The following is a 26,320-nucleotide window of genomic DNA, read 5'->3' on the forward strand; positions in this document are numbered from 1 at the left end:
AATCCATTAAGTAATAATAGCGAACATAGTAATAGTAATCCTTAGAAAATGACTAATAAAACATTCCCATTAAATTCCATTCCATTCATATTCCATTAAATTTAATTATAAATGTATTGTTTTATTAATTCCTATAATATCTCTACGTAGTGGTCCAAGAAATTAAGTTATTTGATCAAAATGCGATGAACAATTAATTTTAAAATAAAACTTTCGTGTTTTGAATTCAAGAGGTTTGTTTAGACAGATCCAAGAGAATGATAAAAGAAGAAAAAACAACTATGAATGAGGATAAAAGAACTACGACCGATTATCAGAAAAGGAGGAAAGACAGCATTTGTAAAGAAATGAACACACTAGTGTTTGAACATCCCATTTACATGTTAAGTAAACCTAGGAAATTTATATCTTCACTTTAATCTAAAAAAGGAGCGTACATTTATTAGTTAAAAACATAACAATATCTATAAGTAGAAATGATGATAATAAGTTGTAATCCTTGTGTCATCTAGAACTTTAATCAATATAATTTTAGCTGTTATTCATTGATCAATTTATCTACTTAAATACATATTAGGTTGTTATTTTTCCTAGTATTTTTTTCGCCGTAAATCTATGTAAACTGCTTTAAAGAATGTTTGCTAATCCAATCGGCCGTCGTATTGATTTTCCAACAGTTGTTGGCAATTCTGTCATTAATCCTATTTTTAAATGTTAATATATCGTCATACCTTGAACATAAATCAATTAGAGCTTATAGATAACATTATCAGTATAATAACTCTGCTAATTTATCGAACTGACAAGTGACTTTTTTAGATTCAAGTCATCGATGCATGTTATAATTAGTAATAATTAGCAATTTAAATCAACGAAAAATTATTTTAACATCTAATTGAACATTAAGATGATGACATTCGCATTCAACCTGTTACATAAACAATCTGTGTTGAATTGCAATAATACGCAGTTTTTAAAAGGATACGTACCGTGTGAGAATTGACGGAATCCTGTGGATACTCTAAATGAATTTCTCGACATGGTTGTTTAATGTCTATGTTCAGGCGAAACCAAAAAAAAAATCACTCACTATTATGACCTCATATACGGTCAAATGTCATCGCGAGATGCGTTAAAATAGTATAACCTGTGCGGCGACGCGATCTGTAATAGCTAACATAATTTGAAGGAGAGCCTTAAAAATCTTTATCTGTTTATCTGACTATGTTATCATTCTTTACTTATCAATATGTACACACACTTAATTTAAACTGCAAATTATTGTTTAACAATTTTCAATAGAATATGAACACGATGTATACATGGTATTTTTTTATGTTATAAATATAGCCCTTAAAACCGCCAAATGATACTCTGAGAATTTGGAGGCGTTATTATTTCTTAAATTTTATTTTCGCAATGCAAATGGAATTCAAAGTATCTGGTCATTTTAAATTATATCTTGTCATTTTAATTCAATACGGTGAAACTGCATTAAAATTTAGTGTATCGACAGCAGTAGTAATTAAAGTAGATTTCTAGAAGTAAGATCTTCTGTTATAGAAGCCTAATTCACGCATTCTTCCGAATAGAGTAAAACAATCCAAAACATTTTCATTATCTATTTTTAAAAATACGTTTTGAATGAATGAACATGATTCTTCACTCGTTCAAAAATTCAAAAACGTTTTTGTTATATTTTTCCCCAAATTCATGCTCCCGGATACAGAAGGATATATCGAGAAGATTTTCATTAAATTTCAAGTAAATCATGTCGTAAGTAGGTAAGATATCATGTCGATTATATTAAAGAAAGTAGTTTCAAGAAAAAATCCTTTAAACTAGACTAGAATTTGGGCAGCGTGTTTAAGTTCAAGTTACTTAATACTCACGTTTGGTTAATTCATGATCTTCATTTCAAATTTACTTCTTCTTACTACAAAATTAACATTTATGAAGTTGCAGTTATGTCGACTAAATAAAGTGTTTTTGTTGCATATGACAATGTACGGCAAATGAGTTTCAGTAAAAAATCAGTAATTTCGATTGCCCATGCTAGCACGACCATTTACTTTGGAATACAAGTTCAGAATAATTAATTTAATGATCATTATCGTTTTAAAGATATAAAAAAATGCAAATGTAATAAGTTAACAGAAAAATATCCATGGCATTAACAGAATTTTGAGCTATGCTTTTGACAAGACTTGCAAAATTTAATAGTTTTATAGCAAAATTTTCAGTTTAATATTTAATACTATTGTCTTTGTGTTAGAAAAGGGTCATAAAAATTGATTGTAGGTTTCTCTCAATTAGCAATACCGAAATCTCGGGATTAAAATCCTCGTAAATAGATTAGAATCCTCTAGTTAAGATACATATCTTTATCTTTATTAAGATCATAAACATGAATTCCATAATGAACTAGCGATGCTCACATTTCATTGAACCAAAAATATGACAATAGAACAAAAATGGTTTAATTACTCATCGTTAAATATCGATAAATTTATATAAATCAAATTAATATTCCCAATCATTTTTTTTTCATTTTAGTGCTTCATTTTATCTTTAACTGCTTCTTAATTGCATTCTGGAAAGAATAGTGTAAATGTTGCATGCGTTAACGACGAATTACCTGATAATATTAAATGTGCCTCAGATTTGCAAATGTACCGGATAACAATGATGTTATTTGGATCATCTAAGAAGCGCTAATTCATGATTGTTGGTTTGCTTTGATATATACATTCATAAATTGACAAAAAAATATTTCTTCATTGATAAAAATGCGACGTTGTTTCTATATAAAAAAGCATTCTCGGCTCTAGCTGAGTTACAACTCCAACTGCAATATTTACACCGATCCGAACTCTATTTTAAAAATATAGTTTTCTTAATTTTTTCGATATTCTTGTCAGTACAGAGGTAGATAAACGAGAGAATCAGTCGAACAAAATTGTTATCTCAAGCATGGCTCGTAAATTTCGGGTACACAAGATGTACAAAACCTAATCGTGTCAATCAAATCATATGAAATATTATCCACATTAATAGCACTTAGACACGCTGTTCTAGAATACTCCTGAATACTCCTGGCCTATAAAACTGATCACTAACTCGGCAGTGTAAAAAACAGTCAATACGTTTTTTGGTGTAAAAATATGTCATCGAGAATAATGATGCACTGAACTATATGACGGGAAGAACTACCAACTGTGGTGTAATTGGAGGCCTTAAGAAATTCTTAAAGATTAGCACCTTTCGAAAGACACAAATGCAAACCAAACAGGCTTCATTTCTGTTATTTCATATTTCTTTTATTTCGCCATTCAGGGTAAACTCAATGATAATAAATTAGTGTATATGGATTTCACATACAATCAATATGTAATAGGCCAATAACCAAATATAATACTTATAACATGTAGCAGCAATACTAAACATCTTGAGTTGAGTCTTGATGCAAAATTCCGTTAGAGTGAGTTAGAAATATCACATATGTACGAAAATACAATAAGATTTATTAGATTATAATTCAGAAGATGGAGAGATTCACAATAAGACATCAATAAAGACTCCATAGTAATACCATAGTATGGAAACTCTTAGATAATATTGTAGTGGGATGAAAACTCAAGAGAATCAAACTATAGGATCTTGCAATGAAGTGATTAGGCACTACGTAATTTAGTAGAAAGTATAGAAAAGTGTTAATTAATACGTAAAAAATATAACAATAAATGATTATAAAAAAAATTTAGATTAGTTGGCAACTACTAATGATAATATATTAATAAATAAAAGAAAATAAATGAATGCAGGCAAAACGTTCATTTAGGCTGCTCTGAAATGCAAATAATTCGTCTAATTTTATTAAAAATATCTTCGGCATTGAAAAAGTATTCCTGAATTCCTCGGAAGACAGACAGCATACAGATAATAAGTATATTCGATAACTTTTGTAGATATTTAAGAATCTGTACTTATTGTATTATGTAATATATACATACTATTGCCCAAGCAGAGGCAAGAGGCATACGTTGATTCTGAATATAATAAATACAATAATAATTCGAACAAGGAAATGATCATAGTTGTCATCAAAATACATTTTCTGAAATGTCTCAACTGTTATTATTTTAACCATCAATGTAAACACTATAAATATCTACAGTACTATTACTACTATCTATAATAATGAATTTTAATTAATACGTATCTAATTCCATATTACAAATGAATAAAAAAAGAAATAGAAAAATTGCTCTTCGTAGCAACAAGCACCCATAAATTTGTAATAATAAATTAATACTATTTTTAATAATTTATTAATAAACATGTACAGTTAAACCTTTAATGTTTAGTTTCAAACGTTTACGAAACATATGGTTTTTAATCATTATTTAAAAAACTAACACCTAACAGCTGTTTGAAACTGTAAAACCAACAATATATGTTATTGCGGCGGTTCGAAATGCCGGTAGCCGGTTTACTCTTGGAAGTATTAGTCTGATTATTGTTCCTTATCGATTTTTTGAGGATATTGATATTGTCATCGATGACGCCATTCGATCTTCCAATAATCGATGAAAAAATTTAAACTTAAAATAACAACGGCTCAGCAAAATCCTTGTATCGCCTATAATTGTTCACGGAACTTTCTATTTAAAAACAATGTAATCTCGTGACGTTCGAAGTATTTCACAGAATTATTAATTTTGGACGAGATGTTTATTGAAATATCTCTCTCCACTTTAGGTGGCCAAAGAAATAAACGTGTTGAGTTTTTCTTCGTGCCGCATCGGGCGTGAAAGCAAAACATATTAAGGTGCGAGTTTAAGAAAGTACCGTAAACCAATAATCGAAAACAGACACATAATATCGAAAGAAAACTAGTTAAAAACTGTAATTCCATTAAAAATAAATTCTATATAACTGTAAATAATCTTATAGAAAGGCACATGAGATCACATTTCAGGAAACAGTTAACAAAAACAGTGAACTATGGTAAAATTACTAATGGTTTGAATATCTTAATTTGAAAGAAATTATATCACATTCTAAAGTAGATGAATGATGAGGAGACATTTCAGAAAAACAACGACAAAAGAAAAATGTATTCAATAGAAGAATCCAAAGTCCAAGAAAACTTGGGATAAACCCACGAAAGAGCACTCGAGATCTTTCAACACGATATCGATCACTAAACCAGGAAAGCCGCCTCATGCATGTTAACAGCGCCAACATTGAGAAAAAACATCTTATTCCGGATCATCAATTTGGTTTCAGGAAACAACAATTCACGATTGATCAGGTTCCCAGAACCACCAATGTTATAGAAAACCACAACAAGAAAATAAAGTTTGTTCTGTAATATTTTTAGATGTTGCTCAAACTTTCGATAAAGCTTGACATGATGGTTTAAAGCATAAGATTAAAATGCTTTTTCCCCACCAATATTCAAAAATGTTAGAGTCATATATAACTGACCGATACTTCAGACTCAAACAAGAAGATGCCTATTCTAACTACTTGACGGACTGTATTGGAACCAGTCCTGTCTGCTGTACACTCAGAACTTGCCTACGTTCAATGGAAATGTTATTGTTTTACATTTGCAGATGAACACCTGTTGCAGAACTCAAGCTGAAGTACAAAAAATGAATCCTGTCAATATATAATAAGCTTTTGCTTTACCAACAAGTCCTAAAACCAGTGTGGAATTATGGTGTTCAACTCTGGGGCTGTACCAGCCAAATTAATATAAATATCATACAAATATTACAAAACAAGGTACTGCGAGGTATTGTTGATGCTCCGTGGTACATTTGTAACGACAATCAGCATATGAACCTGAAGGTCGAGTAACATAACAGATCAATTGAAAAGTCCCCGGCCTGATACACAGATGGCGCTACTAGAATTAAATCCATATGTTTTTTAGTTAGCCCTAACCCTTAAAAGATGCGTGTCTAAATTTGACAGCTGTCGGATCATTAGTTTGTGAATTATAGCATTTTGAGTGAAGCAACTTTAGTTATTCTGAAAAAAATTGATAATAAGAAATTTCGCGTGTTGATAAAATATTGCTTTTTAAAGGGAAAAAATACAGTTGAAGCTTATATTATGAAATATCTTTGATTGATGCCGAGTTTCTGGACACTGCCCCGGGAAAATCAACAATCAAGGATTGGTATGCTAAGTTAGTAAGACGTGGTGAAATGAGCGCCGAAGACGGTGAACGCAGTGAAAGCCTAAAAGAGATTTTTGCCAACGAAAACATTTAAAAAATCGACATAATAATTTTGAATGACCGTAAATTGAAAATGAATGAAATAACAGACACTCTAAAGATATCAATTGAACATCATATCATTCATGAATATTTGGGTATGAGATAGAGATATATCTGTGCAAAGTGGATGCCGCAAGCTCACTTTTGACCAAAAACAACGACAATCTGATGATTCAGATGATGCAGTGTTTGAAGATGATCAAGCGTAATAAACCCGAGTTTTTGCGTCGATATGTGACAATGGATGGAACATGACTCCATCAATTCATTTCAAAGTCCAATCGACAGTCATCCAAGGGGACTTAGTTACCTTGGTGGAAAATATTTTTGTTCTTCTGTAAATCTTTTTTTTTCACAAACCTTTTTTTCACTTACCTTCAATAGGTTCTTGTTCCAAGTTCTATTTGCGCTTCAAAAACCTAATGCTGATTCTGAATGATTTTTTTGCATTTTGAATTTTAGATTTTTAATGTCTATAATTTTACACTGACTCTGGTATAATCATTAACCAAAATTTTCATGGTAATATTCAAATCATAAATTATATATTTACATTGATAACTTGCCCTATAGTTTCATAATTATTTTAATGATCTACAATTCATTCTCAAGAGTTATACTAACATTATTATGATTATTTCAAAATGTTATTTACGATTTCTTTATTTCTACACAAGACATAGTGTCCTTGTATCGAAGACACTTCCGAATGACCATGGTACTGTGAAATGAACTAAAGTAATGTTGATAATTAGAAAGTTACAACCTTCATACTTCTAATCAAAAATCAAGTTGACAACGATAAAACAATCTAAAGAGTAAGTAGTTTTTTCTATTACTAAAAATTCAGATAAACGTGTCATTGTAAAGTTATCTAAATAAGTCTTTAATTAATTATAATGAAAAAAATTCAATTTCATTCAGATCCGAGGTCAACGAAACAAAACCGAAATTAGGAATGACCGTTAAAAGACGTTCATGTGTAACGCAAATGTTTTCATCCTTTTTTTATTATTAATGCTGAACATTTTCTGTAACAATGTCCATGTTCGAACCAATGGAATGAGCTAGCTTTTAAATGAATCATCGATTTGCGACACTGATTTGCGGATTTACGCAAAATGAATACGGAATGAGGTATAGTGTAACGATATTTTTTAACCGTTTTAAAATCAAACGAAAATTTGTGGTATTGTACATTCTCCTATTATTTAAAAATAAATCATCATTATTACTATTAAAAAGTACAAAATAGTACGATATAAAATTAGAACTCCTATTACATTTTTGGCTCTTTTAATACATTGAGTGTTGTTAGTGGTGGAATTAATTCGTAGGGCTTTATAAAATGTTGGGTTTCGGCTTTAATAATCTTTTATTTGATTAAATAGTCGATAACAGTTATTTATTAAATATGTCTTATTTTGTAATGTGTGTTTTACTTCTCTATTATATTATGGCAAAAATGTATTGAAAGTGGTTTGGTCGTTTTAAAAGCGGTGATTTGGTTATAACATATTTTAAAGAAACTATTATATGAAATAGATATGCCGAAACAATATAGATATTTTCCGATATTTAAAAAAAGTATCGATAGTTGTAAATGAGAGTATCGAACTTTGGGTTACAAATTAAAATATCAATATTAAAAACGTAGGATTTTTGAAGGAAAGTATCGAACTTCTCTGTTCTGAGATTTCTCTCTCCTGGTCACTAAGTGTATCTTGCGTGAAAATTAAGATTATAGTGGGTAAAGTTCGATACTAAAATTTAAGGTATAGCCCAAATCTTCCTCTAACCCGTTACAAAAACATAAATACAACAAATAAATTTTTAAAACCAAATATTTTAACCAATTATAAAGCCATTAAATGTTTAATAAATACAAATATTTCTGATCATATCTCAAGTTTAATCTTACAATACTATTTTAAGATTATTCTTGAGACATGGAATGTTTTTTTTTACTTTATTATAAATACTATAGTTTAAAATACAATAATACATTTTATTGCAATATCATTCTTATTTTTTATAGCGTAATATTAATATATAAACCTTCACCATGTCGTCAATTAACCACTAAGGACAACAGCCCGTAGTATATAGTATATGTTTTCATTTCTTTCATTATCACTTATAACGAAACAAATATTTGTTACCGATATTGGTCATTGACACCATGAAATATTCGAAAAGTAACACCTAGATTAAAAAAAATAAATTTAGATTTTAAATGCATTTATAAACGTAAAGACAATTTTTGATAGATTCGTGGAATTTCAATTTTTTTATTAATTAATTTTGAGGCACTGTTATTTTGTAAATTCAAGCCTTTGTTATGAAAAATTGTATATATTACTAATATTTATATTTTTGCTATAGCTATCCAATATCTTTATTCCATCTTTCTGACAGCAATTGAATTCCAGTTCGAAAAATTAAACAAGAACAGTAACATTTTTCGCAAAAAAATTGTAATATATAAAAATAAGGTTACACATTGATTAAATGATATATTCAAGAGTAATTAATTATTCGCTGTTCAATTTATTTCAAGCATTTCAAATAGTGTTACAATGTAATAAACTCATTCTCTTTGATATACGATATTTTAAAATATTTATCATCAATATCTAAGAGAATTTAGAAATTATAAGAGTTAAAAAATGAATAATTTTGGAGCGCAAAATGATAAAATTGATCAGTGATGGTGACAAACGCAAAGAAAAAGGCAATAGAGACAAGGTGGGGAAGAAGGAGAAGAATAAATGAAAAGGACTTTACTTTTTATATACACTGAAAAAATACTAACAGAGAAACAGTGGAAATAAGTGAGGAATAATAACAAATTCAATATAAACATTCGAACTGCAACAGGGTATTGGCTTGCAAGGATGACTTTGCTTCTGTTACACGTTATTGCTAGTTTTTTGTACACCACTACGCCATTTTAATTTATTGAATTGGCGTCGGTAATAGTTTAATTCGGTTTTGGCAGTTTGTAATACATTACAGCTTGTTGTTACCATCGTATGTACAGCAAAATGTTATGGATGACCATTCTGGACTAGCGCATGCCTTTTTGTACTTGGGATTATCGTAGTAGAATACTTTTCAATAGACCATTAAAAACTCTTCTTTTTTACAAGCAATAAAGAACAGCTGAACAGTATAAACAGTTGAATCATCAACTGCTGAACTGTCTTGAGAGTATGAGCTGGGTTTTCGCCCAATTTCGTTTTGCAATTTATTGTCTTCCAGCTTTATTTTTTATTCGGGTCGTTTTTTGCCATTTGCATAAAATTTATAATAACAATTTACATTGATACCTCCAATTTTCACCAATATATATAGATGAGCAAAATACATACAATCATATAAAACTTTTTTAGAAGCGGCAATACCTTTATATCAAGCTCTGTAAGCCAGGTTTTAAGCCATTCATTCATTAATTATATTTATTAATAATAAGATACGATAGACTAATAAAATCTTATGCACTAGAATATCAAATTATAACTAAATTTAAAGAAAGTTAGATAACAGATTCAACAAATAATTGTGGTCTATGTACTATTAGATTATGGAAATATCAACGCTTTGGAAATCACAAAATCGCTAAACAAGATCACTCTATTATATTATAGATTATAGAAAATAATTTAAAGAAAAAATTCAATTCTATGGCTTATTTTCTGGTTTTACAGTGTTAAGATATGTTCTTAATAAAATGGTTGACATAACAAACACATTATAGTATCTAAATAACGGTCTCGTATATTTGAATATAAATTACTATAAAATAATATACCAAAATATATTATATACTTACCGTATTTCCTAGATCCAAACATTTTAAATATTAAAACCGTTAAACCTTATATGAACGACGCACAAACACACTTGTTACATACTACCGTTAGAACTAACACAACAATCCTTCAATTGATGAACAAAAACGTCCGTTTTTATGATTCATAATTTTAATAAGTTAGCTCATTATCGCATTTGCGAAATGGTACGATTACCATATACACACTACAGTGGAGCCCGTACTATACTAGTTCCTATAAACAATTATATCACATCTAAAATGAAATTTATGACCTCTTGATTTGTTGAAAACGTTACTCAGTATAATTATATTGTTTAGTAGTTGACACGGATTTACTGTTCACACTAGGGGAGTTAGATTATAGAACTGGATAGGAGAAAGTATTTAACACCTGGAAATATTACGTTTGTTTACTGTCACTATCTTTGAGTCTTTTATTTATCATTAATATATGAAGATAGATTACCAAATGAAATTAGATATACTATCAATACTATATACCTATTCGAAAATAATATTTTTAAATAAAATAATAGACTTTATTTTACTTTATGGCCTTTTATTTACTTTATTTTATTTTACTTATAAACTTTTATGAGTATTAAGAAGTAGTATATATACTAGAATTAATTTATAAAAAATGTCGATATCTACTCAATTTTTGGTTTGCATATATGCAAGAATTAGGATTTCTAAAAAAAATTCTAAGACAAACTGGATTGATTTTCCAATGAGATAAACACAATGTAGCGGTCGGTTTACAGTTTATGGAGTATTAGTTTATTTAAAGTTAATCTGTATTGTTCGATAGTCGTTTCATATTATTTTGGATATGATACATACACACTGCAGAATTATGATAAATTTATGATAAGTTCATTCATATATTTAGTATTGTAGAATCATTGATTCATTGAGTGGTTTGTTCCAATGATGATTGTCAAAAGAACAGTGAAGCTTTTAAAAACTACAAAACGAATTACTTTTTGTAAAATGAACAAATATAAATTCTTTATGATGAATGTTTTGTTTTGTAATATAAATATTATAAATAGTACTGTGATTTAAGAAAGAGAACAAAACACCACTTATGAAAAATGTAGGCTTTTCCTTTTTAATTAATAAAAAGCCAATCTTAGTTAAAACGTTTCAATGCAATACTCTTGAAAAATAACCTTTACCAGCGTTTTTTACAATTTAAAAATTGAAGATGAAGTACTGAAAAATCCAACAGAAACAAATCATTGTGACCAACTGCTATGAATTGGCAACTCATGTTTTTGACACAACCATTGATTTTTTTATTACAGGGTACTTGTCATAGTGAAGATGTTGGCAGGCGACGGAGGCCCTGGAATGCGCTAAGGATGGACTGTCGCCATTAGAATGACTTAGCGAATTATGGGAAGAAAGAGATTTAATTGTAGGATTGAAAAGTTGTAGGGGTTCAAAGGTAAACCTCACACTGAGCATGTTTGTGAAATTTATCAGCACTGCAATGTCATTTTTACGTAAGTAAGTAAGTAAGTGTTCTTTTATGAACTTTTTTAGATTAGAAAACCTGTAATTGATCAAGCTGTCTCTTGGTAACATACTTCTACAGAGACTTGGATCGTGTATAAATATACTTCGAGGCTTCAAGGAAATGGGGATTTTGATATGTGTGCGGAGTACTGGAAACAGTTAATGGTACACGCCATTGAAACCTGCGATAAAATTGGAGACCGAGGTATATTAGGTGCCTTTCTGGAGCCATGGGCTAGAGACCTTTTCAATCTGTAGGGGAAACGGGTGTAACTCGCTACGGCGATGAAATAGAACCGTCTGAGCCTTGCTCGGGTTTATCTGTAATCTCCAAAGCTTATATTACTTGAACGCATAATTTAATAGAATTTGGAGGCCGTTTTAAATATCTTAAGAGTAGTACCTGTAGTGTAGAAGGCATACCACCCGTTTATACAAAATTGAACATGGTCGAGGCGAGCAGGGAAACCTGGGGACTATTGTGGAGATTTGTCGCCAAGAAATAATATAAAAATATAAACATATAAAGAGATATGTAATTGAACGATTTTACAATATGTTAAATAGCCCACATGATAATAAGTAAAAAGTTTTTTATAATTAGTATGGAAGCATACAGCTACAAAATCTTACCAATGTTGTTTTATATGAAAAAAGCTACAGTGCAATATTTGTACTTCTGTCTTCTGAATTACCCAACGGAGCTATTTAATTTTGACATGATCTTATCTAAAGTCAATCTGATAACTGGGAATATAAAATGATCCGCTTTTACTTCCTCAATCATAGTAAACAGGCAATAAAGACTGAAGAGAAATAATTTCATGAAATTATTGTAATTTGAAAGTTATTATTTTCAAAATATCAAACACAGACATCTATCCCCCTTTAGTTAATTCAAGACTTACAACGCCATGCTAATAATCTCAACCAAATAAATCAATATTCGTTATTAATATTAATAATTTTTTTCTTTCCATCTGTTAGTGTTATGTAAACTAGGCGCCAAACCATTTGGAGGCCACGTATCTGAATGATTAGTGTCGTTATGCGCTGTTAGCGGTTGTAGTATGTCCAATAAGAAACTATTGTTATATAAAATTATAATACTTAGTTCTTCCAATAACAAGCTGAAAAATTTTACAGAAATGGCGAATTAATATTAATTAATGTTAAAATATAAATGCAATATGTATTTTCTCCTTGACAGTGCATATATGTACAGAAATAAAACACATAAAAATAAAAATTACCGACTCATTCAATATATAATAGAAAATATAGCCTTAACTTTAATTCATCAAAGAATGAAAAAACAAGAAGACAAAATCAAAACATGCCACTCACGTATATAAATAACAAAATAAAAACAATAACATCAGAAAAAATGTCGTAACGAAAGCTACATTTCATTTTACAGGAAGTGGAACAATGTTGTTATTAAAACATTCAAAAATTATCTGGTTTTCAAAACCATTCATAAATATTCAAATAACAGCAAATTAAACTAAAGTTAAATTTACTAGTTGTGCATTAAAGGTAGAATGTGGTAACCTAGAAATAGCTAATTAATTTTCAGCAAAATAATATTTCCTTCTACACCAAAAAATGTATAAATAATTTTTCAGGAAATCCTACCGCTATATAATAATTAAAACAAGTATTCATTTAATTGCGTATGTTATATTCCTTTTAGGTTATATTTGTAGTGTCATATCGATCATTATTATACCTTGAATAATTTGTAAAATGTTGGAAAAATAAATTGAAGTTTAAGGCCCGATTTAAAATATTGGATATTTTACCCTTGGAGGCAAACATAACTGTTCATAGAAATTGGTTTTAGTCTGTTTCTTTATAAATAGAAACATTTCGTTATTTTATAATTTACATAGTGTAGACTTGCTCTAATAAAACAAAATTTATTATCTACTTGTTTCATTTTTTATTTAGTTGATCTATATGTTCAATAAATTCACGAAAGAGAAATTAAATAAAATTAATTCATAATTGTAAAAGCGACCTTTTATTTTTCACTACAATTTTCGCCAACTTCAATACAATTACTTCAACGATCGTTATTCCACCATTATAGTAGTTATTATAGTAAAAAAAACGCCAAAATATAGCAACAGGTGTTATATACTTGTTTAATGAAAATCGTTTTCCACTAAAAATTGTTGAACTGTGAGAAAAGTCAGAGTTAGTTAATAGTTGTAATATATGGTCAGGTGCAGGTAATACTATCCTATTGGAACATTTATTTTTATGTTTTCTTCTGTAGATTTTTTTACGAATACTTGCAATTAATTCAATTCATAAGTTTTTATTTTACCAGCTTGGGAATATTCAGAATTGTTCATATAGGCCATAATGAATTGGCTTCTAAATAATGTAGTCTAATTTTTCTCTCCCTATGAATTTAAAATTATGCATGTCTTTCGATTCAATAACTATATGAAAGTGATATTAGAATCGTGGTATATATGAAAGAAGGGAAATAGAGAGTCTTTTGAACCCCAATTATTCTGTAGGGCTACGAGACTTTGCAATCTGACATATACGTGACTTCACATCTGTAAGTTCAAAATATTCCAAATGCAATTCTTAAAGAAATTATGCGTGTTTATCTCCCTCAGTAATCAAGTAAAAATTAAGTAATCTATATCATTTGGGAACATATTTTTAAAACGCATATTACAGTGGTTTGGGGCATGTTCTTTAATTGAAGATTGAATTAATTTTCAAAAATGTCTAAATCAACGTAGTTGAAATACAGTCCAGATCAGTTCAAAAAAGACATGGATATAATGAAAAACGATTTTAAGTATACTTCAACAGTATAGCACTACCCGAGAGCTGATGTGATGAACAAACTACCAACGATAAATTCAAATATTTAAATATATTAATTAAATTAAAATAACCATAAGTTAGATATTTTGATTGGAAGCGAACATATGGCCCTGAACTGACGTTGTCAGATTACCGTTTGTAATATACTTTTTGCAATAAATATACAAACATAATATTTGCATTTCAAAACAGCGGACATATATTAAAATGATAATAAATAACGAGTACTAAATCGATTTTATATTTATTAAGAAAGAATGCATTATTTAACAGTTAAAGAATATTATTTTTATTATTATAAGAAATAAAAGTTATATACGAGAAAAATAAAATAAAATGATTTTCAAGATTCAGAATATTCTCTTTAATGGCGCCATGTGCTACACTAATCTAGATCGTTTAGAAACTCTTACGGTATTTTTTAACTGTTGCAACAAAGCACAACTTAAACAGATGCACCAAAAGTGTTGGCTTTTGTAGGTCAATCACCACACATGCATATTACCAACTATCATTATAACTAACACATATCACGTAGAAACTGTGTAATTGCGAACACTATCACAAAATTAACATGCCTTATAGCGCATACAAAAACGGACATTTCATCGAACATCGCCTCTAGAAAATAATTATCGACATAAAAATATTAAAACTGATAGCCTATAAATTTTAAAATATTAAAGTTTTATAAGTTTTAGAAGATTTTTAAAATTTGAAGCTATTGTAAAAAATCGGTTTGTTAGTTGTGTTAGCGTGTACATTATTGCGATTGATTTTTTTTTGTTAACCGGAGTATATAACATAATGAGTCTTTCTTCAATGCAGCTAGTTCAAAAAGGTTATCATAGTAATATATGTTTATTGTTTCACCAATTTGAAAATAATTCATGACCAAAATCATTTTGGTCACGTGGCAAAAAAAAATCGACGCTAAAGTTTTTTAAATCGATTATTATCCATGAATCCACACCACTCACTATTGTAATACAACCACTCGAATGTCTTTCGATATTAATAAATAACTAACGTTTAAACTGTCATCTAATGCTAACGAAACATGCCATCTGGGTGGTATTTTGAATGTATTAATATGATACATAAAAACATTTAATACTTTAGAAGGCTCATATTATATAGATGTCATTATTTATTCAAAAATATTAAACTATATTATGTAACATTGTATCATAAAATATGACTATTCGTTTTATAGTTATATGACTAAATGTTTCACCTTTAGAAGCAATCCAAAAATCAATTTAATTTTTCAACTTCACAAGAATGGAGGTGCTGCTCGAGTAGTTCATGAGTGGCTGACCGAAATAAGTGATTCTCAGAAGGAGGAATGTCTGGTGAATACGGCGGGTGTGACAGGAATTTCTATTTAATCATTTTCATATATTTTCCATTGTTAATCCTACAATGGTATTCAATGCTTGAGTCAAATATATCGATTTCAATGTATAGCGAACTGCAATTCCGCGTCTCTTTCTACTATGTATATACTTTCGACATTTTAATACATTCTTTGACTTTGTTGTTAAATTGACCATCCATGAGCTTTTGGAAGTTGTGAGAATTTCTTTCGGTTAAGTCAGTATCACCAAACATTTCTAGAAACAATTGAAGTACCATTTGTAGAATTATTTAAATTAAAGACACAACATAAAAGTTCTGGCAAATGACAGAAGTATTAAAATAGGAATAGAAAAAAATATATGATGCTGACTAAAATTCAAATACTTGAAGGTTATACTGTTGACATATATGTATCAAATACTACAATATGTGGTTTCAAATCAGATAATCTCACATTTTCTATTATTAAATGTAAAAAAAATAATGTGACGTGATGTTGGTTTCTCTTCTCTAGTATTTCCATCATACCTGGACAATGTTAAATCAGTAATGTCGTTTGTTAAGTCGCACTTTCCATTAAAATAAAACAGTTATGTTTTTCATTTCATAATTTATATACCTACACAAATCAAAACGTTTATACACCTTCTAGACTTATAATAACTAAATAAATACAATAGTCATATATAAATGTTCAGTATTAGAAAACTCTCACTTCTAATAATCTCCATGCGCAAGGATGAAGTTAGACAGTGACCCAGTTTATATATCGACATGTATCCGAAGACGTAAAGGTTGTTTACTCAGAACGGCTGCAAGTCTCATCGATTCACCGTTTGTTTCATTGAAACCTCAGCACATATACGGTTTTAAAACTAGATCATGAGGCCAAGGAACAGGGACAATCCCGTCGACAGACTGTCCAAGCATCGAGTGCGATTAGGTTCCTCGTTCGTTCGCTTGTTATTTTTGCATTTTTTGCCATTTTGTTTTGTTTGGCCGCTGGTTGGATCGTAAAGAAATCGGCACCGCAGCGATGAAGAATCCGAAACGCGTCAAGGCAATCCGCTTGGTTTCGTTATTCCTATAAGTTACATTCATAAGGAAAAGGATGCAAAATAATGCGAAGCTTTATTAACCGATCTTAATGACTTCTCATGATAATTAAGAGAAAAATTGTGTAAAAAAAATAATTTTTAATAGTAAAAATTCAGAAAATATTATAAATGTACTTTATTTACACTTTTTATTATTATTTACAGTTTTGTTTCCTTTTTCTTATCATTTTCTAACTTTTAATTAAAACTAGTACCAATTTATAAAGTTATTCATGTTTTTCATAATGGACTAAAGATAATAAAATGGTATGTTAATATTACAAAAACTTGTTAAGGGTTTACAAAGTAAATAACTAACATAATTGATATAAAGTTCAAAGAATAAATTGGTATATAGTTACACATTTGATTACATTAATCCTTCTTAATATTTATCAGCAGTTTAAAATATTTACCAAATTACTGTTAATAATTCATAATTTGTTCTATTCATCTCATGTGTTTCATGTTTCATTACTTATAAATGAAGTATTAATACAATTTTTATGTTTTGCACATATTTTTCACCTAAAATATATACTGAAAAACAATAAATTGAATAAAAAAACAGGCTTGATAAAAGAATAATTTCTTTACATACATTTTAAAATAAAATTGCATTGTTCTTCTGTTATTTATTCGACTCTTAAAATCCTTAAAGTAGTAGCTGTTATATTTTTCCTGTCGGTAAATTTATTTATTTCAAGCTATCATTTTTTGTAATATTCTGGGTCTCATAATTACAGATAGATTAGGACTAAAAACTCACCAAATGAGAAATTAAAACATTAATTTTAACTCTTATGCACAAATGAATGCATTTATTATCTGCAATACTTGGTTACGCCTTTGTTACGAAATTCCTTTACGAATAAAATCTGAAATGGATTAGAAGTTAGTACCAATAAAATTTACAGAAAATATTAATACATTTTACAATTACCTCTAATACAATGATATGTTATGTCCGCAGAACTTTTATCAATTACTACCAGTTCTTAAGCAATAACAATTTTTCTTTCTGAGTTCACCAGATAGGAAATTAATTGAAATTCTTAAAATTAAAAATGGATTGATTGATGTTTATATTCTGAATATGAAAAAGCTGCTATATCTATGTACCTTGCAAAAATCTATATACCTTGTAAACAGAGCACAGACGATTCTTGATATTCTGGAATTTTGTTAATATATATTAGGATGCAATTTTCGCATATGTCCTGTTTTTCTTTCGCAACTGAATATTCCTTCCGATAAAACGGACACGTCAATTTCTTATCTCTACAAACAATATAACATGTAACTTTATACGATCATACTTTTCTTAATCGTTAAATCATAACGACCATAAGTCTTTGATAGTTCCAATAATACGAATAAACACAAGAAATATAAAAGCTTAAACAACACTGTTTAAAATTAAATAAAATATTTTAATAATACTTTAATTTACTCACTTTATGTGTTAATATCGTTTAAAATACAAAATGTAAAGTCTTATGTAAGTACAAAATGTAAAGACTTACTGTCTTAGGTGCGCTTCCAATCAATGACTAAAAACAAAAAAATACCGAGAAACGTTCAATAAAACATATTTTCTCTATTATGTCTTCCGCGGAATGAAAACGGGTGCCTTGAAATAATAATTTGATATTTTAGAAAAACAAAGATGTTGACCGGAGTAATATGAGGTGAATACAGTGGTAATTCGATGACCTTTGTTAAATTCCTGGCTATAAATTTGTTTATTATCATACCTTTGTGAAATGGGGTGTTGTCGTGTCGTCGTGAAACAATTATGTGAAAGTCATATATGCTTTTCTCATTATACTGAAAATAGTTTGAAAACAGTTAAACAAACTAATGAGAGTTGACGTTCAACTCTGTTTCAGCATAGAGGACAGTTACGAACAAATTAGCGACAAGAAGAATTTTGGCATTCCTTTTACTCGACTTTTCAAATGATTCAGAGTGCTATCATGTTAAAGGGTGTGTAATTAGAGGATCTCAAAAAATCTACTTTCATGTAGAATTTTATATCGAAATAAAGGCCTTTACTGTATAATATAAAATCCAATACAACAGTATATTCAATGATTTGATGATAAAAAACTGTCACAACTGTCAAATACCGAATCTATCTCTTAAATTCGAAGGTTTTGAAATGTCATGGTCTCAAAATTGCATTTTCGATATTTCATTACTTTTTTGTTTGATTTTAAAAAATCTACCACCCGTTTCTATCAAAAACTTTTAGAAACTTATGGTTATGGTTATAAAAATTTTAAAGTGACGATTTTGATGTCAATATTAAAAGTCAAATGGATTGGTGACTGAAACGCTGCCAAGCCAACATCGTTCTATCAACACAGTATCGTCATGTTGCCAGATTCCGTTGAAAACTATTCAGACATTATTTCGCAAAGAACTGTAGCTGTTTTGAAAGAAAATGGGTTCAACACCTTATTAATAAAACAATATTGTGTATACGTATGGTGGTACAAATTATAAGCTAATAAAACCATATTTATGCAATAGGCAGGGATCTACAGAACTTACAATTATTCATCACGGACCTACAAGCCTGGCATTTCATGTGAAATTTTTGAAATATTATAGAATACTTGGATCTAGATCCTTTTAATAAGCATATACCAAGTTTTTCATCCGTGTAAAAACACGACCGAAACTATTCCCCGTGGTATGCTGAATTTAATCTGACTATATGGAAATCGAAATGTAGTTCGAGGTATGTGACTTAATATAGTCGAGGAATGGGGACTTTTTCAACTAATTACATGGTGTCGGTGAATGAGCGCTTGCAATGACAAATTATCGCTAGCGTTTTCTGCGGAATAGTTAGCTATTCTGTATTATATAGCAATGCAAATAGTTTGTCGATCGAAAACGAAAGGTTGACTCGTCCGCATAGAATTATTATAAAACAATAACAACAACTATTTAAAATATATCTTGATATTTGCCAATAAGCCAAAACTTGAGATAACTTTAACGAGTCGGATGGTATCGCCATATGGCCAAATTTATCCAGTTCGCAAAATTACTTTGATAATTTAAAATTCCGATGAAATAAGCCAAAATAAATACATTAAAATAATGAAATAAAAGGTTTCACTGAATAAAAATAACAGAAGGTTAACGATTAAAAAGAATATACTTGCTTTAATATAATGTTCATTCAATATACAATAATCAATATAAATGCAAATTAACCAATTTATAACCTATATAATAATGCAATAAAATAACATAATTGTCACTACTACTAGGAAAAATATTAGTATACCCTTTAAACATAATATTTTGAACTTATATTTACATTATTTCTATTTATTACATATAATAATTAATCCAATAAAAGAATTGCACTTTTATTGTTTTAGCTATGCAACCTTCTTCCTTGTTTAACTATTATATTCTAGGGCATTATAGCGCATATAACATTATAGTTTCTATTTTGACACACACTTAGTATTGAAACAGCCTTTATTATTAAAAGCCTTGATTAATAAATAAGTATTTTAAGACCATTATTTAAGTTTGAATAGGGAATACCTGATGCAAAGCAACCTCCTAATAAGGAGAATTCTTATCATCAGATCTAAAGTGATATGGAATATTTTATTCATTTTATTCATTGCCGAGCCCAAACAACACAAAAATAATAATAAAATTTTGTGACATATACACAAAATTAAATTACGAACAAAACAAATTTAATTTGTCGTTCGGCTCCGACTTCAAAGTGATCAGTTGGTAGCAGTTAACATAATATTGTAAATAGGTAAATGTGTTTAGATAGGTATTAAGCTAAATTGTGTGTATATAGTAGAATATGTAATACGTGTAGTAGATAGGTTAAATAAGTTTTATTTTTATTTAGATATTACAGCAATTGTTATGTACATATTTTATTTTAAAACACATACATAACATAATAATGTTTTGACTGGAGCTACTTGCGAAAACAAAAACATCAGGAGTTCCATATAATTACAAATAAATACCAGGCGGTACAAACACCTAAATGATACAGATATTAATGCAACATAAATTAAACATCTGAAATAATAGTTGTGTCAGTTGAGTGTGTCACTAAAGTATGTTCACAAGCTCGATATAAAATACGGCCCAGGAAAATTGATGAATTTCTAACAAGTTTAACAATTCTAACAAGCAAAACTAATCAATTTCGAGAAATACCGAAAATTAAATTGGTATATTAAGCAAAAACTAAAGCTACAAAGAACTACTGGAGTGATGTGGCCGTCGATTTGGAAATTGCTGCATCGACCCTAAACCAAACACAGTCTGATACAAATTTTCCGGCTTCTATCATTCCTTCATAATAGTACAGTAGTGAAGTATTGACAACTGGTGGATCGCCCGCTATTGTAAATCTCAATGTGTTTTTGTTAGGTTTACTCACTATGGCAGTATTAGTATATTAGAGAAGCAGATGGTTTACCACTGAAGTAATAAGTTGAATCGGCCATGCTGCAGAGCATTTTTCAAACGCTTATATTGGCAGATCTTCTATATGGCTTGTACACGTTATAGTTTGATATCTCTAGGTTTGAGGTTGCTTAAAGCAAATTCTACATGTTTTTCTCCGAAGATCAGATTTGATTAGAAATAAAGTAATTCGTTTAAGATGCGACTATTAGTTAACAATTGAGGAACAAATTCATCCATTATTTAACGTAATAACTATTTACCAAGTTCAGTAGAGTAAGTAATCACTAATCTTTGAATATTTTTATTATACTAATATCAACTAACCAAATATTAATTTCAATATTTTCAATTTTAGATATGTTCAGTATAATGAAAACATATTCTTAAATTTAATATTAGAGAATGGCTGGAGAATCTCAAATCCTCAATAGGAAAACAAAAATACAATGTAATTAGCTAACATTTATAACACTATATTTGATTTTTAAATAACTTTTCATTGAGCTTAAAAAGGAATGTATTTTCTCAGTACGCCTCTCTTGACTATTAAACTTGTCCCCTCATAGCATAAACTATTCAAATGTTATGCATGGACCGGAGAAGAATGGAAATATGTAGTACTTGGTATTATAAACTATACATACGGTAGAAAATTCGATATACAGGATCTATGAACAAAAGAAAAATTTTTCTGATTATATCACGTCAAGGGTGATATAAAATGGCACGATTAATTAATGTCAACCAGCTTGCCACAAATTATAACATTGAGACAACCTTAAATAGATTACAATAACATTATTAGGGCGACTAAGAAACATCAAATGAAATTAACTACTACGAAATCTACACATGTGGTTTTCAAATACAAAAAAGTATTACCTGCCAGTGATAATCTAAAGTATATGTGGTATATTGGTTCTAAAGTTTATATGTGAACGCAGCTCAAGTGGAAAAAGCATGTTAAGAAAAAATGAGCGGAATCAAGCTCAAAAAATGTGGTGGCTGCTTGGATGATAATTTGAATTATCACTTCACAACAAATTGTTAACAACAAACTATGAGGTATCACAAAGAAATATAACATCAACATAATCTAAATTTATTAAAACAAAATTCTTCAAAGCATTGTACCCCACGGTGGATTAGAAATGAGGACAGTGACTAAATTAAACGATTCCGAAAAAAAAAACACCAAAGTGATATTGCATGAACATAAAAACTTGGGTGGAAAAGACAAAAACGCTTTGAACTAGTTAAACCATATGTGCAAATTGGGCTGTGTTTTAAAATTATGTACAGCATACCAATGTAAATAAATCTATCAAAATCTAATTAAATTTGGGTCTTAGATCTTAATATATTAGATCTGGACTTTTAGCTAGTTGTAATACATGGTCTATATATTTTTTAAATAAAGGAAATTGCTCAATTGAAATATTATTTATGAATTTAAAATGTCGGAGTAATTATATTAACAATTAATTATATTATTAACAATTAATTATATTATAATTTTAACCGAAAAGGGTTAGAAGCCAAATAGTGCTATTAAATAACAGAACTACTGAAAGGATAAGAAATGTGTTAAAATGAAAACCGAATAATATAACATACCAGTCGAAATTTTCTTGGTATTGTTGGTACCTTGAACAAAAATTCGACTGATTCGGAAAATTTAATAGGTATGAATAAATAAATTTAATATAGTTAAAATAATGGAAAAAGAGACGTTTGTCAATAAGATGGCAATTGAAAAAATATATATTTATTAGTTTTTTAATAGTAACTCGTATCAAGTATTAAAAAAAACATTCTAAGGACTTGGCTCGAAGGTAGATGTTTAGAACAAGATAATTTTTATATGTCAATTATTAAAACTGATTATTTTTACAAAATAAAGTCATAAAAGTTTTTCCAGTAACATCACGAATATCGTAATAATTACAACGTTAGCTTATTTTTCTTTAGCTCAGTTGACTTAAATTTGTTTATCATTAACTCGGTTTACCTTTTTCAAGTAATACATTGCCAGTAAGTTCGATGACCCGCCATACTGCTTATACGTGTTTTAATTAATTATAAATTTGTAAATAAATAAGTTTGAAAGTAAAAAATTCTCGCATACTTCAGTTTTAAGAAAACATTAAAACACCATTAATTTTTTTAAAGCATTAGTAAGCAAATCGCTATCATTAAATTTGTTTTTACTTTTCTGAAACAATATTATATGTTGTTCAGTTAATACACAGTTATTTAGAAAGGTATGTTTTGTTTAATCTATCTCATTTAAAGTGTTTAATAGTCAAGTAAACAAATGTTCAATTGAATCGAGTAGTATTATTCTTGATCCACGTTATAGCAAAAAAGCGGAATGTAACAAACATGTACATATTTAATGAAAAAATATATAGAAAGGAAACTGGTAAACACAGGAATGCAAAAACCATTAATGTTTGCTATACGCATTACGAGATGATGAAACATGAAAAGAATTCTAATAAAATGATTTATAAACTACAGTTTGCGGTTCGATTTGTAAGCTATTTGTTAAGTCAAGTCATTTATTGTTTATTAACATATATACTTGGAAACTTTGTGAATTAAATAGTTTCCCAAGAAACTTTTTTGTTTAGAGTTAGATTAAATATGCGATTCCCATGATATCATACTCGATATTATATATACATTTGACAAATTTTTTTATTTTTATTATGCCGACGATCTATTTATTAGTGAGAAGCGGCTTTATGGTTCTAGTTTATTCTCACTTGCTGTTGCATCAATTTAATACTTTTTAATGTATGATTTTATATATTCTGATGGGCGATATCTATTGCTGTAATAGAATTGAATTAAATGAAATAAAGGTTAAATAACTTAATCTGTTAAATTCAATGGTTATGGCATTTCTCTACATAAAATAACAGTTTTACATTAAGTATTATTTGAGTTATTTAGTGTACACAGAAGCTAATTATGAAATCGTCAAAATTTCATTTTCGACATTTATTAGTTTTGTTGTTTAATTTGTATCAAATTAAAACTTGACCTGTTGCCAAAACTCATCAAAGATGTTTTGAAACTTCTTGTGATGCTGATTTCCAATTGTTAATTTTGCTTTCAACGTTTAAAAGTGGTTATTTTGACCTCAATGATAACGAATGGTTTAAGGGAGTAATCGAACGTTTGAAGACTGAATTGCAACTCAAATTGGTATTGTATTTTCAGGCAATTTATCTGCTGATAACTCAACTGTTTTCAACGCTTACATGCGATGGGAAGGATCTAAAAGGAAGAAAAACAGCAGTAATTGACTGAAAATGACATTTGGAGCTATATCCAAAGTTTTTTGTGGTATTGTTACTGGCGATGAAAAATGGTCCTAATAGAGTTAATTCCAAGTGCAAAAAGTTCTATGTTCTAAATTGGCAAGGTCTAGTGTTTTCCGATGTCCATTGGCGTCTATTAAACAAATTAAGTGACGTGTTGTTGCATAAAAGACCAGAAATAACGAGTAACACACGCAAAGTATCATCTTGCATGATTCTCTAATGTACAATGTAGCGATATATTCAGATTGGTACAATATGACTTGGCTCCTACAAAATTTATAAATGCAAGTGTCAATTGAATTGCCAATCAAGTGACGATTGAATCGCTGCCAAACTAACTTTCGTTCCTTTAGACATGACATCGTCACGTTGGGAGAAAATTGTAAAAAAATATGGAAAATACTTTGATTAATGTATTGTACCAATTTTTATCAATAAGTACCATACAACACTAATAAAACCCTTTTAAAGTGATAAAATTATCAAAATACATGCAAGCATCTAATATTACAGTTTTTAATAAATTCATTATTTTGTAAAATTTATTATAAAGAACAGTTCCAGAAAATAAGATTTCATTACTAAGGTTTATATATAAATATGTGTTGTTCAATAATTTAATAATTTTAATAATTCCTTTGATCATCGATTAACCGAGGAAGATTTAACACCCCTATGCATCTCATAAGATGTCATTTATTTGAGGGGAGCGCATCGGTCATGTCTTATTTTGTCTGAAAAGATCGCAAAATGGGCAAAGTTATACTTGGAAAATTGTTTTTAACAAAGGTTTCTTTGAAAAATAAAAATTAAAACAAACCAAATAGGACAGTGCTCCTACCGTTGCGATAGTCGCGGGTTCGATTGTTGAATTGAATTGAGATTGTCCAAAAGACAAGCGTAAAATTTCACAAAAAATATGATTTCGGTCTCGCCAGTAATCCGGGGGGGTCAGTAAAGAGGGGGTCTATTCTTACTCTTTCTAGCATGGAGGGAGGGTCAAAAACAGGGAGTTTGATCATTTTGCTTTTTTGTTTTGTTTTGATTCAAAAAAAATTATGTGTACAATAAATGTCGCATTTAATAACAATAATAACAAACTATAACTACAGATAGTTAATAACAAAAACACATTCAAATGGGAAAATATTTTGTGATTTGTTTCGTCACTGTAGATGAGATGTGGGCCTACTACATTGATCCTACATCAAAATAAGTACCCAAGAAGTGATATGAATCTAGTACTTCCAGTTCAAAGCGATACTGTTTAGGAATCTATCGGTAAGTACTCATATCACCTATTTGGAGGGCGCAAAAAAAACATTTTGCTCGAAAATTAGCTCCAAACTGGAGAAACTGTAAACTCATTTTCAAGCTTCACATATCTCAAGAGGGCGACGCCTTAAAATTAGAGAACACTCTATAATGTTTACTTTATTATCATTAATTAAAACTAACTAACATCTTACTTTTAATTTGATTTGTATGCAACAATGACTAGATCCATCGTTCTTGACGATCCTTATTATTT

The 26,320-nt window shown here is 29.1% G+C and overlaps 1 protein-coding gene and 1 long non-coding RNA gene across 15 annotated transcripts in view; one reads left to right on the top strand and one right to left on the bottom strand.

Moving 5' to 3' along the window:
* The window catches only part of kst (spectrin beta chain, non-erythrocytic 5 kst), a 127,452-nt gene that overhangs the window by 26,972 nt on the left and 74,160 nt on the right, over nt 1-26,320 (bottom strand). For 8 of the 14 annotated variants that reach the window (XM_076394275.1, XM_076394274.1, XM_076394278.1 and 5 more), the window contains exon 1: nt 990-1,171. The exons of 5 other annotated variants lie outside the window; for them this stretch is intronic. In XM_076394275.1, coding sequence (XP_076250390.1) covers nt 990-1,041 — 52 coding nt within the window. In that variant the 5' untranslated portion in view covers nt 1,042-1,171. Of the gene's footprint in view, nt 1-989; nt 1,172-10,133; nt 10,573-26,320 lie in introns of those variants that run through there. One more of the 14 variants, XM_076394272.1, reaches the window with a different exon arrangement.
* LOC143190153 (uncharacterized) overlaps nt 1-26,320 on the top strand; it is a 121,593-nt gene that overhangs the window by 26,611 nt on the left and 68,662 nt on the right. The window lies entirely within an intron of this gene.

This window comes from Rhynchophorus ferrugineus, unplaced genomic scaffold, assembly GCF_030347505.1.
Source record: "Rhynchophorus ferrugineus isolate W39M unplaced genomic scaffold, kcgeb_rfMv2 rfM2, whole genome shotgun sequence".
NCBI classification, from domain to species: domain Eukaryota; kingdom Metazoa; phylum Arthropoda; class Insecta; order Coleoptera; family Curculionidae; genus Rhynchophorus; species Rhynchophorus ferrugineus.